The following is a 20,956-nucleotide window of genomic DNA, read 5'->3' on the forward strand; positions in this document are numbered from 1 at the left end:
CGGTTGAACTCCAGACTAAACGAGAGTATTACTGAGTTGTTCATCTACATCCCAAGTTTTAGATCAAATCTCGCCAGAGATGTCTTCTCTATAATTCATAATAATTTCATTTGTATTAGCAACGAAATTCATCAGCATGCTTCGTTTGACATTACTGAAAATATTAGAAGGTCTGAAACCTTGTGTGTAGAATTTGGCAAACGGAAATAGTGTGGAAACCCGTTGTGTATGTGCGTGTGTGAGTGTACATATATATGTACATATATGCGTACATATATGCGTATATAAGTACATGCGCGCGCGCACACATACCTTTTATTTGTTTCAGGCATCAGACGGCGCCCATGCCGGGGCAACGCCTTGAAGGGTTTCAGTCGAACAAATCGATCCCAGGACATATTTCTTAAGCCTAGTACTTATTCTGTCATACATACATACATACATACATACATGTATGTATGTATGTATGTATGTACGTACACACATATATGCATATATATGTACATATATATATGTGTATATATGCATGTGTGTGTAGATATGTGTGTATATATGTGTGTATATATATATATTTGTGTGTGTGTGTGTATATGTATGTGTATATATGTGTGTGTACGTCTATATATATATATATAAAATATTCTTTTATATGTTTCTTGAGACTGTGGCCATGCTGGGGCATCGCCTTTTGTAATCACCTTTTAATTAGCCAGTTCTATGGGTTTGGCTTCTGGTGAAGGAAGGAGTTCGATATCGCTGCCCTCTTTTGAGTTTCCTGCTTTGATATTGGTTCGCTGGGAATCTTGGAAAACATCTACTCCCACTCCATGGAAGTCCCTTAGATGTTTAGACAAGGAGTTAAATAGCTGTGGGTCCTTTAATCCCAAGCTATTGCAGTACATGTCCCTCGCCTTAGATGAGACAGCTGGGACTTTTGGAACGGTGCAGTGACGTCCATTTCGAGGTCTGGTACAACTCTCAATTCCAAAGTTTGGTCCCAGCCCCCCCAGTATCTTCCATACATTATATATCACTGCGTACCTCTCCCGTCTTCGTCCCAGGGAGTAGAACTGTAGCTCTTTCAGTCTCCCCCAGTAGCTCAGCAGTTCCATTGATGCAATCTACCTTGCGTACTATTTCTGAACTGCCTCAGGTTCTGCTATTAATCCTGCAGTGTAGGGTGACCATAGTTGAGAGAAGTAGTCCCGACGGCTGAGGACAAATGCATATTATATATATATATATATATATATATATATATATATATATATATATATATATATATATATATATATATATATGTGCATATTATACATATATATGCATATTATACATATATATGTGGCTGTGTGGTAAGTAGCTTGCTTACCAACCACATGGTTCCGGGTTCATTCCCACTGCGTGGCACCTTGGGCAAGTGTCTTCTACTATAGCCTCGGGCCGACCAAAGCCTTGTGAGTGGATTTGGTAGACGGAAACTGAAAGAAGCCGTAACTTAGCGGTTCGGCAAAAAGAGACCGATGGAATAAGTACTAGGCATCCAAAGAATAAGTCCTGGGGTCAATTTACTCGACTAAAGGCGGTGCTCCAGCATGGCCACAGTTAAATGACTGAAACAAGTAAAAAAAAAAATATATATATATATATTTTTTCATTTCATTTCAAAGTTTCAGCTCAGAGCTGCGGCCATGCTGATGCAATGTCCCCCCACCATCGCTTGACCACCGATGCTGGTGTGTTTAGAGACCGATAGAATAAGTACTAGGCTTACATAGAATAAGTCCTGGTTCGACGAAAAGCAGCACTCCAGCATGGCCGCAGTCGAATGTCTGAAACAAATAATATATACCTACATATATATATATATATATATATATATATATATATATATATATAAATAAATGCACGCGCATGTGTGGAGGTGTGCCGCTTACTCATGATCGTAAGATTGAAGTTTCAATCCCTGGACTGGACAATGCGTTAAACTCTTGAGCAAAACACCTCATTTCACATTGCTCCAGTCCACCTGTTGGCCAAAATGAGTAATCCGGTGACCGAACAGCGTCTCCTCCACTGAGAGATTATATTTACGCCTCATGATCTGGGAAACCGGTTTTGCTACCCCGTGGGTCGGGAGGATCTTAGATCTTTATTTTTAATTTTCTTCTTTTTGATAATATAACCTACCAGATAGTTACCGGTAATCAACGAGTCTCCCTCCACTCAGAATTGCTAACCTTATGTCTAAATTAGAAACTACATTATTTTATTTATTTTTAATCAGTTTCCGTCTACCAAATCCACCCACAAGGCTTTGGTCGGCCCGAGGCTATAGTAGAATACACTTGCCCAAGATGCCACGCAGTGGGACTGAACCCAGAACAATGTGGTTGGCAAGCAAGCTACTTACCACACAGTTATATATATGTGTGTGTGTGTGTGTAAAGTAAATACATTCAATCTTTATTAAATATATGTATTTAATGGGAAATTCGTTCGAACAAATGTAGATGTGCGCGCGAGCATGTGTGTCTGTCTGTCTGTCTGTGTGTGTAAATCTACGTTGTAGGCATACAGACATGGCAAATTAAACTGCACACATACATACAAACACAAACATACACATATAACAAAAACTATGTTATTAATGTAATAATGTACTCTACAGGTTGATCGTGTGTATTTATATATACATACACAATATATATATATATATATATATATATATATATATATATATACATTGCATTTATAAATATATATGTAATTATACATTGCATTTATAAATACTGCACACACACACTCTCTCTCTCTCTCTCTCACAACACACACTTATAAATATATAACTTTGCTTGCTCACAATTAAGTCTTCATAACACAAATTATAATTTACTAATAATTAGTGCAGTGAGCAAAACGGGGTTTTTGAAACAAGAGTAGCAGGAGAAAAGCTACTTAAGTAAAGCGAGAAATAGTATTCACACACATATATGCTTGTATGCATATATGTATCTGCAAGTGCAATCTACTGCGCTCTTACAACCAGTCTGAAAATGTTCTTCTGTTACATACCAGCTGGTTAGAGGAAATATAAATATATTGCCTCTACTACTCTTGTTTTGGTTCTAACCTCATTATCATGTGATCAGTCAAAAAGATAAACATGCTCGTTCTATGTATATATGTGTATATTATTAATCTCCGTTCCTTAACAAATTGTGTCAAAATATATCAAAATTTCGTTTAGCTCGGAGTAACAAGATATATCATTATAACTATTCTTTTATCAGTCACTTAACTTGTTAACTGAAGCTATATATATCATGATTCACTTTTAACTTATTTACTCACAGGTTGTAACTGTTGCCGCTGGACAATATTTATGCCTTTACTTCATTGTTTGCCAATTCCCTTAACCGTTAACAAACCAATCCGGCTTTTAAGAAAGTCATTGAATTCTTGAAAATGTAAAAATTCCACAGTATCTGCATGGTGGTATTGTTTATGAAGTAGTTTGAACAGGAAGTGAGTTTCAGGACATATTAAGCCGCGTTGTTGTTGAGGATAAGAAATGTGACAGCTTCTTCGCACTGCTATATGTATAACAATTACAAAAATGTGGAAATATTTGTCAGTACTCAATCTACACACTCACCAGTTATTTTGATTTGTTGTCATCTATGCCTTCTGCATCATGTAATTTATTTTTAAAGCAAATATTGTTTTATGATCTCCATTTGGTTTAATCAAACACTTTTCCGAACACTTATTTTGCGAAAGAAGGAAGAAAACACGTTTATGTATTTGTTTTGGAAGATTCCTGATGTGAAATCGTGTGTTAACGCGGAAGTTTATACTAACTTTTAACCCTTCAACTGAAGCCGGGCCCTGAGAACCTTATTTGACAATGGAAAAGCACTTACAAAGCAAAACCTCGTGGGATATAGGCAAAACTGCTGAAGCTAATCTAAATTCTTCGAATGGATATTGCTGTGTGTGTTTCGCTGCATTTTTGGGAGTCTTCGTCGGGACAATTATGACTGCTATCGGAGTGTGCCTTATTTTAAATCACCAGTACCGTATATCTAGCTTAATACCAAACACATTATTATATTTCAAAAATATTCAACTTATTGGACTAATTATCTTGTGTTCTGGATTACTTATATTCTCAATTAGTTTAGTTATTAGTTGTGTATTTTTGATGTATGGAAAACCAGAAATCTTAATGTGCACGAAGGAGAACGATTACCCTTATTTAACTCTTCCACAAGGGACCCCACCTCCTGCAGAATCGCAAGAAACGTAATATCGTTTAACAAACGTGAACGGATACACTTTTTGGCGAAAGATTATAAATTATTATAGTCGGTTACCTCGCCTCGTTTCTTGACTGCGACCTCGTAAGAATGAATGACAAACTCGACCTTGGCGAAATTCGATATCTGAACGTAAAGGCCGAATTGAGTAATTTTTATTATTTTTTTTTTTTATGATAATGTTTATTTCACATTATTAATGATAAAAATGATTATATTTTTGTATAAACTTTATTTCAAATTATTCTTTCTGAAGCATGCATCTAAATATTTATAATCTTACTGAAAAATGCATCAAGTTCATTTGAAAAAATAATCATATAAACATTATTTTTCAGCGGAAAGCCGGGCGAAACGCTTAGAGGTATTTTGTTTGTTTTCATGCTCTGAGTTCAAATGCAGCCGGGGTCGACTTTGCCTTTCACCCTTTCGGGGTCGATAAATTAAATACCAGTTACGCTCTGGAGTCGATGTAATCGACTCATCCTTTTCTCTGGAATTTCAGGCCTTGTACCTACAGTAGAAAGGATTGTTTTTCAGCGGAAAACTCATTTTTAGAGCATTTTACCTATATGTTTTATATTCTCTTGTTTTAAACAATCGAACAACTGTCTCATCAACCCATTTTATTAACATATTTACCATTCGAGACTGTTATTCTCGATGGCAAATTTGAAGAAGTGTAAAATTTTCATTGATATATCATGTCCCCCATCAAAGCACCGCCCGCAGCAGATCGCCATTTACCCTCTATCGCCACTAGCCACTTTACTGTTTACATACATACAATGGGCCAAAATAAACCTGACAATCACGTATCGTTTCAATTATACAACACTCATATATTCATGTTAATAGACTTTGATATGTCAGGAACGAGAAGAAAATCATTTTTATTTACATTATCATTTATCATTATCCTGTTTATTAATTTTACCATAAGTAAATTAAATCAGATTAAATAAACGAAACACGTTTCCGTTGTGTGACCCAAAACTTTGTACACCAAGGAATAATAAATTAGGAAAGAAATAACTTTTTGAAACCTACTCGTATGTATTCATGAATTAGCTTTCTCTCATAGACGCAAGGTTCCGAATAATAAAGAAGTAAGCTGATTAGTTGAATGATTGATTCGCTATGCAGTAGCACGAGGCAGACAATATGTACTGCAGAGGAAGAAAAAAAAAATTATATTTTACTTGTTTCAGTCTGGACTGTAGTCATGCCAGGAATTTTAGTCGAATGAATCAACCTCGGTAGTTTTTTTTATTCTTTTTTTTAAGCCTGGTACTAATTCTTTCAGTTTCTTTTGCCGAACCATTAATTTACGAGAACGTAAACACACCAGCACCGGTTGTCAAGCGGTGGTGGGGGACTAACATTCACACACACACACACACACACACACACACACACACACGTTCCAACGCACGAAACTCTCAGCCTTTGAGTTATTCTGTTGCTTCTGCTAAATATTAACGAAAATATTCATATTCTAAGTTCTATTTTTGCTGCTTGCATATATTGGCGAATTTCAGAAAGCATGGAAACTTTGGAGGATGTAGTGTCCCGACAGCTAACAGCTGATTCGAGTAGTTTATTCCAGGCTTCAGCAATTCTGAGCGTGGTCGCCCAATTTCACACCACTGCCTGGCACCCTGTGTGCTTTTAGCGGAGTTCACTCTGTTGCGAGCATTTGGACTAGGCTTCCGGTTCGGCAATACCTTCCTTCCATTCGTCTCAGAGGTCCTGTAATGTGTCACAATCACAGTCTTGACTGAATGGTAAAAAGAAATATCAAATACTTTTAGGTCACTAAGTTGATGGTTGCGTTCAAATCGATCTGGAAAATGAAAAGTCTCTATCACGTGCTTCAGTCAATGGACTATAGCCGTGCTGGGGCATCACCTTGGAAGGTTTTGATAGGACAGATCAATAATTTTTTTCGAAGTGTGGTCCTTATTCTATCAGACACTTTTGTCGGACCGCTCAGTTATGGGCACGTAAACAAACCAACCGGTTGTCAAGCGGTAGAGGAGACAAACACAAAGGCACACACACACACACATAAACAACAGGCTTCCGCACAGTTTTCGTCTATCAAATTCACCCATAAGACATTGGTCAACCCGGGGCTCCAGTTGAAGAAACTTACCCAAGATGCTGCGCAGTGGAACCGAACCTAAAACTACGTGATTGCAAAACCAGCGTTAAACCACACAGCCATGCCCGCGCCTATGGCCAAATTATCGACGAAATATTACCATCTTGTGAGGTTTTAAATTATAACAATAACCAGTTAGATCAAATACATTACTGGACTGTTGTCGCAAGAATTACGAGATCGAATCAGCTATAGAACCTGCCTGTGTTACTGTACTGGGCGCTTAATTTTTTATAATGGCTATTTACCTAAAGTACATATCTATGTGCAAGACAACTTCCAGAATTTCCCCGTTTTGAGCTATACTTGCAGTATAAGAATAATCAGATTACAAGAGTTGGATTTCGTTTAGCATATGAGGATTTTCCATAAGGCAGACGCACGTGTTATTTGCATGTTTTAATATACGTTGACCCAAATCCAATACTTGTAAATTATAGTTATACAAAGGTTATTAAAGTTAAGGACGGTATTGCATCATTTACAGAGCTGTTTGAAACTGAACTACTAAGACTTTACTCGCTCAATAGTTCTTTAATGGTCATTCCAGTGACCAGTGGAATGATAACACTATGTAACACAATTTTTGTCCTTGCGTAGCAATTTCGTATTTGCTTACCCCTAGAAAGTATGAAAAAGGACTAATATTTCCTTCAAAGTTTGGTTTTGTTACATTTATTTAAACCTCAGAGAATCCCTTTCATCACATGGCTATGATGCTCCCCCATTACTCCTGCTCATTATCAAAGATGCACATATTGTCAGCCACTAAGGGACATGCTCAAGTGGTTAAGGTCAAGCAACTGACAAGCAAATCTGTGGTACTGAGCAGAATATTTACTATAACGATAGTTCTGCTTCAGCTACTCAGCGCTGAATCTATGTGAAATGTAATGGAAAATAGGCCAGTTTCAAAACGTTGATGTCTTGGTCACAAAAACAAAGTTTGAAAGGAATAGAAGTCATTACTTTTGATGTCTAGATAGAAGAAAAATACGAAATAACATTTACTGAACAAAGACAAAAAAAATTGTTATACAATGTAATATTAAACACACATATGCAACACGATCTTAGCCAATGGCATAGCTAGTGTGTGGCGTTCGGGGCAGCCCTTGAGTTTTCCTCCCACCACCTTCGCCATACAGCCAATATAAGCTTATGCAGCAGACCCAAAATTGCTTCCCTCATATAATCGTCACCCGAAGCCGACTGCTCTACCTCACCCTCCATCTACGCTACTGGTCTTGGCCATTAAAGTTTAGGTCGATTCGTTTCAAATAATAACAAAACACTTTTTGTTACTATCATAGTTTGTATCATATGAGTCCAGCTGATGTAGTTCAAATACTCGTGGCAGCACCAAAACATCAGTTATTTGACAGGAACTAATTAGGAGTGGTGTATAATTCTATCGTTCATTTGTAACGGTTGTATTAATGAATTAATAAGTATGTATAATATTGTACTGTAAATTAATAAACTCCTCCTTATCCGGTACTCAAATATCCGGTACTCAAATATCCGGTACTCAAATATCCGGTACTCAAATATCCGGTACTCAAATATCCGGTACTCAAATGACTGTCAAGCAACTGATAGCCAGAAAAAGGTGTTAATTAGGGTCACGAGAATTTACGCTAATTTGTGTTAATTAATCAATTATCCTTAAAAAAGAGAAAGTTTCTACTGTATCTAAAATGGATCGTTGCTGCTCAGCGTTCTGTACGATTTTAATCTACTACATTTGCCGTTCCTGTAGGTTAATAAATCTTCTTAAATTCTATTTATTTATTTCTATTCCTCTCATTCCTGCTTTATTCAGAATATTAACGACAATACTGATGAATATATAGAGTTTTAATGAATTATGTAGAGTGCTATGGTAATTTAAAAGGTGATGGTCAGATATCCAGAAAATTCAGTTATCCGGCAATTCTTCGGTTCCAGTGGTACTGGATAGAAGGGAATGCACTGTATTTTAGAAATGTTGCAATACAGTACACAGCAGATATTTTCTTTAATTCGTAAATACTGTCTTGCATCATGGGATCACAATAATTTTACTGTTAGGATTTTGGAATTAGTGTTTAGGATGATTCCTGGTTTGGAGTTCTTTGTTTTAAGCATCAAGTTCTATTCCAAACACCGACATATACGGTAACTGGAAAAGACAGATTTTATTGTAAATATTACTTGTGATATACCAACACCATCTTCAGAAAGAGATTTGTCTCTTCTTGTGATGTTACAAAAACCGAGTAAAGACCAAGCTTTATAAAAATTATCAAATAGGTGAAATGTTTTGTTCTGGCTAAAGGCTTAAATTCATACATGGAAAATGCATATACATTACATCATATCCCTCTGACAAGCTAACCTTGAAAAAGCTCGGTTCTCAAAAAGATAAGCAAAGTTCAGTTCATCAGCACTGACATATAAAAACTTCGCAAGTTTAGCAATTGACCTATATTGGATATATTGGTCTAAATTTTGACTGGTGTGTTTCATAGGCAGCAACAAATGCATATGTTGTTACAAGTTATGCAACAAAATTATGCAGGTTCCCTTCACATTTGGAATATACAAATAAGTTGTTGTCTAAATTCCATTGATTCAACACGGTCTCAACTCGAGTCTTAGAATTATTTTTCTTTGTTTCATTTGGCATAAAGAATTTTCTCTATGATGTCATGTATTATGATAACCCCCAATACGTTTGTCGTGCCTGGCAAGTGATTTGGTAGACAAAAACCGAGTGGAAACCCGTCGTGTATGTTTATATATGTGTGTGTGTGTGTGTGTGTGTGTGTGTGTGTGTGTGTGTATAAGGATAAGCATATTAAAAGGGGTCCGTGGGAAGACTAGTTTAGATAAAAGGCGTCGTTGGTAGTGAAAAGTTTGGGAACCACTGTGTTACACTATTCTTTAATTATACTTTGTAATGGAAGCTGTAAACAAAAGAGTTTGGTTGCGGATTTCCAACAGGTTAGTGTCTGGATTTCTCGTGGCGAGAGTGACAACAGAATGTCTATAAGTCGAGATATATATGTAAATGTATGTGTGTGTCTCTTTCCTTTCCCGAGCGTCTAATAACACTATCCGTATCACGTCCTCACTTTGTTGTTTTTTTGTTATTGTTTTTGTCTTTTTTTAAACTATATATATATATGTATATATATGTGTGTGTGTGTGTGTGTGTGTGTGTGTGTGTGTGTGTGTGTGTGTGTGTGTGTGTGTGTGTGTGTGTGTGTGTCTATAGTTACATATATGCACACTTGCACGTATCTCTATATGTGGGTGTATACATACCTACTTAAATAAATACATACATATATTTATAATAAAGTAAGAGAACGACATTTTATATATATATAAATATATATATATATATATATATATAAATATATATATATATATATATATATATTATTTTATTCATAATTGCAGTGTGGAAGGTGTTTCTAAGCTATTTAAAAACACACAAAAACCGTTAGATTCACCTTAACATTCAGATTTAATTTCCCAAAATATTTTTGTCGCTTTGAGACCGCGACCTGTTCACTGACAAAATTCTGTACTGCATCTGAGAAGGTAGTAGTTGGTTCATGATATGTATGTATGTGTGCATGTAAGTATGTGCGTATGCATATGTGTACATGGCTATGCATGCGTGCATGCTTATACGCATGAGTCACTACGGAATTCCAGTGGATTAGCCATAGGTTTACGACAGACTACCCCCCAAAGCACCCCAGAAATAGATTACCTGTCCTAGATACTGAGCTGTGGATAGAAAATACTATGATTAACGGAACTGTTAAACCCTGTTTACTCCACTCACACTATCGTAAACCTATGGCTGATCCACTGGTAATCCGTAGTGACTCAGTGATGTCAAGTACTACCAAAATCAACATCCTCGTGGCAGACTTAGAGTAATGAGGAACGTATCCCCACTATGCCAACCACAAGAACGACAGCGACGCATCCAGCACTACATATTCCGAATGCAACGTTCCGGATACACATAGTACGATAGAATTAGAGTATACAAAGGAGCGGAAACAAGATTCGAACACATTCTAAGAGATGACGAAAAAGCATATGCCCCCTACACCGCAACAAGTTCTGGAATAGGTTGGAGAAGGACACCAACAAAAGAAATAATACTAGTACTTGATATGATAACAAGAAGTTTCACAGTGTAATGTTAGGAACGAATTGGGTAGGGCATTTAAATTGCATAAAAGACAGGTAGGACTATCAAATCTGTATTAAGTAAATCATACCCATTTGATAGAATCACGTGTCAGATTAATTGTGCAGTATGTTCTACAAACCCACCTATGAACTGCAAAAAGAAAAACACTGTATACCAGATTAAGTGCCAAGAAGGGACTTGCGCGATTATCCCAGAGTCATATATTGGAGAGACTTCTAGGAGCATCAATGATAGGTTCAAAGAACATCTGGATAACTACATTGAAAAAAACAAACAAACCAAACTCCATCTTCTATCAGCATGCTGTAGACTGTCACAATGGCTCCTTAGGGAGACTTAGGTTAGACATCTTATCTATACATCCCACTGATGCAATGATGAGACAAGTCACTGAAGCTGTCTGTGTGCAGGAATACAAATCCACCCTCAACCGTAAATCCGAATGGAGTAACACCCAAATTCCACTCGAATCAACTTTTCTCAAAGTTTTCCTGTAGTGGGCTAGGTGGAGGGTTCTTTCCTGCTTTTGAATATGTTATAATCATTTTTATCATATGTTTCCAGGTCTATCTTAGCTTCATGATGGTAAGCCACCCACCTTATCCTTCTAACAAACTCATTAGTCCTATGGATTTATAGCCAGATGCATATATCCTTACTATGAATGGGGATATCTGACATTTATTAATTTGTCACCACCAACAACAATTCAACTGTCAATTCCCAATGGTTTTAAAGGGATCTAAGGGGATGTAGATTACTTGCTGCATTGGGTCTTTTGAATGTGATAAGGATAAAGATGAATCTTTCTTGACCCCCTTTATTTTCTTTCGCTGCTCTAAATTATAGTAGGCTGTAGGGACCCCCCCCCCCCAAATCCATTCTGCTACAATAATAGCAAAAAGAAGCAATGTAATTTTTTCAATCTCTAGTTCTGATGAAAAATTTGCCAAAAGATTATATCGGAGTATCCTGTATACTGGAAATCTATATCGTTGTATGCTTCCGAGGAGAGCGGTTTATTTCAAATTGATGTAATGTTTGCATTGATCGATTAACCGGAGTCGCTTGAAACGGCCGTAATGCACTGATACCTGGATATCCTTGTTACTTATTTGCTTTATATATATATATATATATATATATATATATATGCATATTCCTTTGTTGAGCGTTTTGTAATGAGGATTGAAATCCATTCGATAGACTGGACGCACGCACATGCACTTATACATACACACACACATACGCATTCACACACACATCACACCACACTTTTACATATATGAACGCAGACGTTTGAAATAAACTAGACTCCAGCTAAAGAGCCTTGCCACTGTTCTTCATAATTTTTTTTACTTACTCTTATTCTCTTGCAAATGATCAAGCAAATTTTATGCAAATCCCTCTCTCTTTCTTTTGCACACACACACACACACACACACACTCTCTCTCTCAATTGTTTCACTAAGCTCAGAACATGAAACGAAGGATCTACTGTAGTCAACAGGATATATTATTTTACATCAAGTATGTGGACGACGCTGTTATTTTAAGTCATTCCGGAAACATTACCAGCTGGCATACTTAAGCAACTTTTCAGAACAAAGTGACAGTTAAATAGACAGCTCGCTCCTATTTTCTATTTATGGTAACACGCATTGAGATAATGCGTGCAGGCATACATACTTTCTTACTGCTGTCTGTCTTTGGACTGAAGCTATGCAGGGTCACTGCTAATCGACATCACTCGTCTGTCTGGTGCTTATTTTATCTGTCTCTATCGAAAAGTCCACAGTGGTGCAAAGGGATGTAATTCAATAACTGAATACAGCAATATAATTTTGTTTGATGCACCAATCAATACAGCAGCGGACTTTCGGAATTGTCCCACATAAGTTGGAATTTCCCTGTTTTTGTCGAGGGTTTTCGAAATTTCTTATTACATCCCTCATTTCAGAACGTGGTTGGGTGGGATCTCTCTTTTACTTGTTTCAGTCATTTGACTGCGGCCATGCTGGAGCACCGCTTTTTGAAAGGAAGATTCGATCTCGGCCGAATTTGAACTCAGAACGTAAAGACGGACGAAATGCCGTTCATCTTTTTTCCCGGCGTATTAACGATTCGGCCAGCTCGCTGCCTTAAGGAGAGTACAGCAGGGTTCGCCACCATCCCCTGCTGGAGCCTCGTGGAACTTCAGGTGTTTTCGCTCAATAAACACTCACAACGCCCGGTCTGAGAATCGAAACCGCGATCCTACGACCGCGAATCCACTGCCCTAACCACTGGGCCATTACCCACTAAATCTCTTTTCGTTCGTTCGTTTCGTCATGTTACAATATTCCACATTTTGAATCACATGCAAACCGCATTTTTAGAGACAAAATTTCGTAAACCCATTTTCCCTTTCATCTTATTCTTCACAATTATAATGAGCAACTTGGGAAACTGTCATTTCTATTGACTCGTGTATACTGAAACTATCAGGTGAACTTTACCTATAAATCAAATGGTATGGCCTTGAGACACCCTGTGACACGCTGACTCTACCAGAATATTATGCCAATTATGCACGTGTCTGTAGATTACTAAACCCCCATCACGTTATTTCACGAAGCAGTAATTCAGTTGATCGAACAACCGTTTCTTTATCGCCGAACATTGCGATGTGTGTGTGTGTGTGTGTGAAAAACTTGATATCAAATCTGCATCTGTCATCCAACCATGGAATTTTCCCTAGATGTAAAATATTTAAGCAATGTTTTATCCAAAGAACTAGGATGGGAGCAAGATTTGGAAAGGGCACCGCTTAGTTTGTTTATTGAGTTCCAATGGTCGTGCTATCGAACCTCGTTATTGTTGTTTAGCTAGATTAGGTCGAAGAAAATATAAGGTAAACCTATAGAATTACACCTGAATAGTGTATACGAGTGATGAAAGAAGGAGAAAGATCGAAAGGCAAGAGAAATTTACCATAATAGCCGGAAACTTTAGGTAAAATAGTCGGTAAAATAGTCCGGCACTAGTGAATTCTTTGGATACGGTTCATGATTAGATATCTTATATCACCAAAGTTACCGACAGGGGAAAATGACATGGCTGACTAACAGAATTAACATCAAACGCCACATTTTAATTCCTCTTGGAATATTCTTGTTTGTTTATCTTCCTTTTTATGAATACTACATGTGTCACAATGTCAGTTTATTTTCTTTAACTGCATAACAACTTATATAATAGTTCAATGTTTTTTATGAGGTTGTTTTTTACTATTTCTTTCATTATTCCATATGACTTGATATGTTTGTTCACTATGGGTTTGATACGACACTCTATGTCATCAAATCACCTATGTAACTTCACAGCTAATAAATAACATAAATGTTCTGCTTTATGTATTGCTTTCTGATTCACTCGTTCGCAAAGCCAGAGACGCTGATATACATGCGAGTGTAATACATGCGAGTGTTACACTGCTTTGTGTTATTGAAATCTATTTTAGTAATGTTATATTTGTGCTTGAGTGGAAAATAAACAAATCTTTATCATTATTTGTTAAATGTTATCCAAATATCAAAAAAAGTTACTGCTTCAATTGTGTTTTCATAATGGGGTGTAAATGATAAACGTACACTATCTTATCTAATACATTTTATTTGTCATGCAATGACTGCGGTTTCAGAGACGTTCAGTGCCCTTCTTTCAATTCACTTCTCCTTATTATCTTCGGTTCATTTCTTGTTTTGAAACATCTTCCTACTTATTGGTTGTAAATTGAAGAAAGTAGGACAAAGTGATTTATTAATCAGATTTATTCACTAACCAAGTTTATCTTTTCCCCCTTTGTTAGTTTCCCCATATCTGTTAGAAGGAGGTTAGTTCCTCTTATATATGGGGACCGTCTGAATTAGTCAGCTAAAATCATTCTATATTCATGTTACTATGAAATAGATCCGAGATTATTACTATAACTATATTGTTTTCTTTCTTTCAGCTCCTTGTGGACCAGTTCACAATACTTGAAACCATGACTCCGCTAGATTTTATCGATTTTCGGTAAGAAACGTTTTAAAATCTACTTTCCTGTAGTAGCCGATTACATATGTGTTTATGTAGTCACGAAGAAAAAAATAAACAAAAAGCATTTACTCGTTTGTTAAAGTTATTGTTCTGTGATGGTGAGGTTAATGTTTATATTCATGAACTGCAGATCAAGTTTTCTAAAGATATAGTCGATAATAACATTGTATTGCTTAATTTAATTAATTTACTTTCTGTAAAAAAAAAACCCTCCATCTGTGATCAATATAGAAATATATACAAAAAGTATCACACACGTAATTTAGATCCAGAAATCTCACAAGGCACTTTAGGTTTAACACATTCAAGTTCATGTAAGTCTGTCTTCTAAATATTAAATAGAAGCACATTAAAGAAGGTCTATTTGAAAAGTAGAGCTCGTAAATGCTAAGCTCAGTCCTTAATTTCAATATGAAACGAATTTGTTAGTGTTTATTTGGCATAATATCACAAAAAATAGAAAATAAACTTTGTGGCTATCGTCCAAATGTAAATAGAATATTTTAGGTTTGTAGGAATATGTTGGCATCGATATAAAGTTTTTGAGAGAGTTGATCTTTAGTTATAATTTTTACCTTGAGGCAGCTGTCTTTCTTTTAGTTTCCATGTACAAGATAACCTTGCTTCTTCTGTCCAGTGATTTCTATTTATCGATGCCGTAAAAAATATTTAATATTCTGAGAGAACATGAAATAATTCTCTCTTGGAATGGTGGATCTCGAAGCAAATAAAGCTATAGATAACAGCCTGTAAATATTGGGCCAAAAAGCCTCTCCAAAGGCTTTCTTAATCCAATATTTATACGCTGTTATTTATAACTTCATTTGCTTTGAGATCCACCATTCCAAAAAAGAATGATCTCATCTACTGTTTAATTGTCTTAATGAATTGCTTCTTGTTTACCACTTTGTCTAAATACACGATATATTAAGGATGTCTCTTGCTATCCTTAATATATTCTGTAGTTAGAGCGCAGATAGTATTTCAGTCATTTCTATGGAAACTAAGTGGATTGATCTTGATAGTCATTTTGAACTACTTACCTTTTTTAATTCAGTTTCTGACCACACATGATCATACTTAAGATTAATCCTTCATATTCTTGGTGCTTTCCTCGCCACTATTGTCTTTCCTGACAATTTCCCAACTTAACTTTTCTTTCCTATAAAAAAAAAAAATACTTAATTGTTGTTGTTTTGCTTATTTCAGTCCTGATTGAGCAAATTTATTCTCAAAACCATTTCAACCGTGACCATCTTGTCTTTGTGTTGTATTTCAGCGACTATATTGTCCAATGTATCCGTCATTACATAAGATAATAGGATATGATTTAGGTATATTTGGCTGATATTCCAAGCCTGTCGAGCGACCACTTAGAAGCCCCCATGTTAATTTGAAGGTACATTATTGTTGTTTAACTCCAGATCAACACTGTTAAAGCAAACCTATAATTCAAAGCATTCTAACCATAACCATCGCACTTTTTTTGTTTATCTAGAACAGTTGGGCAATGTGTTCTGCCTTTTTACACATGACTACCGAAACCTATCAAAGCATTACTCAATGTTTGGATTACCATCGTACATTTATTTTGATCGTGTTACATCTTCCATTTCAAAGGATTTAAAATACTTCTTGCGCCAGCAAGGTTATAGCTACCAGGAGAATTACTTAGAATCTATCAGGGAATGGCCAAGCAAAACGATATAAAGGAATGTTTTTTGGGACAACATCTCTGGCCCTAAAATCGTGACAATTGAAACCCTCAGAATAGGAGCTAGTTCTTCCTGATGCCCTTCATTTGATTCGTTCTCTACTCTCGACTTCAACAAATTCCACTCCACATCAACGCCTTTTTAACTGTCAGTGTGACTCTTCAAGTGTGTGGTCCGTCACCTCATGGCTCTTTTCTTTGTGTAACAAAGTGCTTCTGAAGTGTCGCACCCACCAAAGTAATAACGATCATTTATCAGAAGTGGAACTCTTGAGTGTCAATTAGCACTTTGTCGATGACAGGTTCTTCGATGGTTGGAAGTCTACTAATCAAACTCCCAGGTCGTCGACTTCCTTAACCTTCGATCCATGTGCAATTTAAAGACCACTCATCAAGGCAGGTGTAATTTTTATAGAGAGTCGAAATCACCCAACAAGCCTAGTTTCATTAAAACAGTATCGAGACATTAAATATCGCACTCAAAGACGCTATACTAAGTGACTTATGTCACAATACAAATGCTATGAATCACCATATTTGCAGAACTTCCGTGGATATCTATAAACAGCTTTTCAAATCTAAAACTTAATATTGGTTTCAGATTTTGGCAGAAGACCAGCTATTTTCGAGGGAGTGGGTAAATCGATTACATCGACCCCAGTGCTCAACTGGAGCTTATTTTATCCACCCCGAAAGGATGAAAGGCAAAGTCAACTTCAGTAGAATTTGAATTCAAAACTCAAAGACGGACGAAATGCCGCTAAGCATTTTGACCGGTGTGTTAACGATTCTGCCAGCTCACCGCCTTAAATCTAAACTTAAAATTAACCTAGTTTATACTAGCAGCCGCCATTCTAACATGTATAGGTCTATGTACCACCGACATCTCATTAGGTTAAATTAAGCAAACACTTCTACTGCAGTAATGATTTCTGAATTAGCCTAACGTTTTATAGATTCTCGAATATATACTTTCCTTTTGTCCCCTTCACCACTCCCAACGATTCTTCTAATGCTATTTTAATATTCTACATATTATGAAACAAAAATATATTAAACAACATCGTGTTAACTAAATATAACCCTGAACATATCACACACTCATCACACCTAATGACATACTCCAGCTAAAAATATTTACCCTTTCTATCGAGATGTATTTCAAATTAACTGCTTTATAACTTCTCTGCGTGTGTGAGTGTGTGTATGTGTATGTGTATTTCTGCAGACCTAGCGTTTTGGCTGAGAGGTTCGCTTCACGACCAAGTAGTTTCGACTTTAGTGTTACCGCGCGTCACTTTGGGCGAGTGTCCTCTACTATAGCTCCAGCTCGACCAATTGCCTTGTGAGTTCATTTAATCGACGGAATTTTCCAGAAGTCCGTCGCACGTGCGCGCATGTTTGTGAGTGACTGTATTTGTTAGTATGTGTGTGCGCGCGTGTGTGTGTGTTTGTAATTGTGGAGGCGCATGATTTAGTGGTTAAGCTATTGAACTCACGATCGTAAGCTTGTTGTTTCGATTCCTGGAGCGAGCGATGCTTCCCGTCCTCTCAGTTGGCAATAATGAGTGATCCCGCAATGGACCAGCGTCTAGGCGGGGTAACATATACACCACAGATTTCTTTTTTGATATATATGATCGTGGTTGTTGGCACCTCGCATCTAGTTATTCGAAATTTCAAGTTCTCGATCATCAGACTGGACACGAAGTGCGACATTGCTGATCTTTGTGTGCAGAATATATAGATAAACATCTGAGAAGGAAGAGTAGATAGCTGGCAAAAAAAAAAAAAGAAAGACAAGAAAAAAATCCTTTCTAGTAGTCGTTAGGGAGTGGGTCAAATGAGTAGTTGTTGCATGCTTATGTGCCGGTCGACCTTTAGAATTATATTAAATGCCAATGAAAAGTATTCATATTCACCCTCATCATATGCATTTAGTTATAATTCTAAATAGTAAGTATTGAAGAGGGTCCGTTTGTTTGCGTCAGATACACTGAGAAGTTTATCTATGAGTGGGGTGAGTTAGATAAATTAAGCGATAAATAATGTATCAGAATTAAATCACTTAATTATGTGGCCGTACCCATGAGGTTAAGTAGTTGTAAATATGCATATACACGTGCATACATGTAAGAATATGCACGTTCAAATGAGATTTTAATATGCAAAAGAGATTGAAAGTTGGATGAAGGTTGTTCAGCTGTTTATATGGGTTAATGCACTTTTCTTACCGATATTTCTAGAAATGTTAAATGTTGTGAGTGGCATGTGTTCATCTTAGAGTTTTTACGCTGTCACTATTACATAAATTGTCAAGAAAGCCGCCAACAAACTGTGAAGTAGTCCCTCAGGAGACTCTCTTTCCATTGTCATCGCACTTCAAAAACATTGAAATAATGTATTTATGATTTTACGTTTATGAATTTGTGTGGCAAGATTCCTATTTCTTATTTCTTTCCTACTAGGATCAATTTAAATATTGGAAACCCTCTTCTAGTTCTTCTGATTCACGCTATGTTGAGCATAATATATCTGTATATAGTGTACGTTGAAACAGGCGAAGTGTTCCAAAGGTCGAAAGTATCCAGGTTAATGATTGGGAGCGTGAAATTCGAATAAGCAGATGTGAGATACCAGCTATAGTCATAACTATATGCCGGTGTTTGTTTCTCACCTTTTGACAGCAGTTGTTCATTTATTACGTTTAGTACCACATTTCAATCAAATATAGGGGTCGATCTGATTAGCTAAACCCTTCAATGCAATGTCCCAACATAAACGCAGCTAAACGAGTGGAACAAGTACGAGAATAAAAGAAATGTGTTTGAGTGTGTACAGCTCTCTTTTATAAATTTCGGCGAATAACTTTTCTCTTTTTTTCTTACAGCCGAATTTAGAGGGCATCGTCTGCTAACCTCTAACAAACTTTTTACAATGTATGAATATTGCATGTTATTAGGCCTGATTTTCTATCCAACATTTTTGTTTTATTTTAAATTGTGTGTATTAGACTCAATCCTTTTATCCGAACAGTTTATAACTTTTAATTCCCGCAATCTGCTTACTTTACGAAATTTAAACACGTCGCGCTTGCTTGCAGACAGACAGACACAGACAGACACAGACACAAAACACAAAACACTTATCTATACATAGTCTACTTGCCTTTGATATCAGTGCATTTGCGAGTGCATTCATTTGCAGTTATATATATATATATATAGAAAGAAGAAGAGAATGGAGATTTTGAAGTTAAAAACAGTTTATTGTCAGCAACAGATCGATCATTATCTCTTACAACCGTTTCAGTTATACTCAGTGAGATTAAATAAATATTAAATTCACATTTCTGGGCATAGTCTCTTCAGGGGTTAAAAATATACATATACCCGTAGATGTTTTGTATGTTTGTTTGTAGATTCATCACACCAATCTGCTGAGTATAACTGAAACGGCTGTAAGAGATAATGATCGATTTGTCGCTGATAATAAACTGTTATTAACTTCAAAATCTCCATTTCCTTCTTCCTTTACATGAATATAAACTACAGTTTATATACAGCATATTATTTTAAGAAAATCAATTCCCCACAAAATATTAAGTATTGAACCAGTATTTCCTTGGATGACACCATCCCTTCAAGGTTGCTTGTCCGTAACTCAACATTATTCTTTTACTCTGAATGAGAGCGGCTATGACCAATTACTCTACACCAATTATTCATATGCATAATTGCTATTAAAAGTGATTTCTTAAAATTTTGCGCCTTCGTTTTTACGCAGATTTCTATTATCTCACTATTCCTGAAGTTATCTAAATATTCCCGCCGCCCCTTATGCTCACCTCCCATTTAAAATAGATTACTTTATTCTTTTACTAGTTTTTTTTTTAATTATCAATGCTTTATTCTGTCCGATTTATAATCTATGACACCTTCAGATTACTTAATAGCTGCCTAATTATATATACAAACAGATAAAGACGCACAGTCTCTCTGGCCTCTGACGACAATGTACTTTCATGAGTAGGCGCAGTATGGCCGAATGGTTAAGTTCACTTCGCAAGCATGAAGTCCAGGGTTGGATCCCATTGTATGTCATCTTGAGTAAATGTCATTTTTCTATACTCTCAGGCTTACCCATACCTTGTGAGTGAAATTGTGTCGGCGGAAACTGCACAGAAGCCCGTCGAATGGATAGTACTTATATTTCACAATGGTACAGTCTTGTAACGCTCTGCGTTACACTGATTCTACCTGAAAAATCACATTAAATCACAAACACGTGTATGTGGGGTGTTCAGCTTCTTGCACGTTAATTCAGGAGATGGTAATTCATTTGATCGAACAGCTGAATCCTCGTTATCGAACGACGGAAATCCTTCACCACATTTGTGTGAATTCATTTGCGTTTATTTATTTCTAACCATTCGTGATTGCTTGTTTCTC

The 20,956-nt window shown here is 36.5% G+C and overlaps 1 protein-coding gene across 2 annotated transcripts in view; it reads left to right on the plus strand.

Moving 5' to 3' along the window:
* The window catches only part of LOC106876061 (tryptophan 2,3-dioxygenase), a 95,069-nt gene that overhangs the window by 41,105 nt on the left and 33,008 nt on the right, over nt 1-20,956 (plus strand). For both annotated transcript variants that reach the window (XM_089355762.1, XM_089355763.1), the window contains exon 6: nt 14,706-14,767. In XM_089355762.1, coding sequence (XP_089211888.1) covers nt 14,706-14,767 — 62 coding nt within the window. The remainder of the gene's footprint in view (nt 1-14,705; nt 14,768-20,956) is intronic.

This window comes from Octopus bimaculoides, chromosome 7 (genome assembly GCF_046866305.1).
Source record: "Octopus bimaculoides isolate indiv1 chromosome 7, ASM4686630v1, whole genome shotgun sequence".
NCBI classification, from domain to species: domain Eukaryota; kingdom Metazoa; phylum Mollusca; class Cephalopoda; order Octopoda; family Octopodidae; genus Octopus; species Octopus bimaculoides.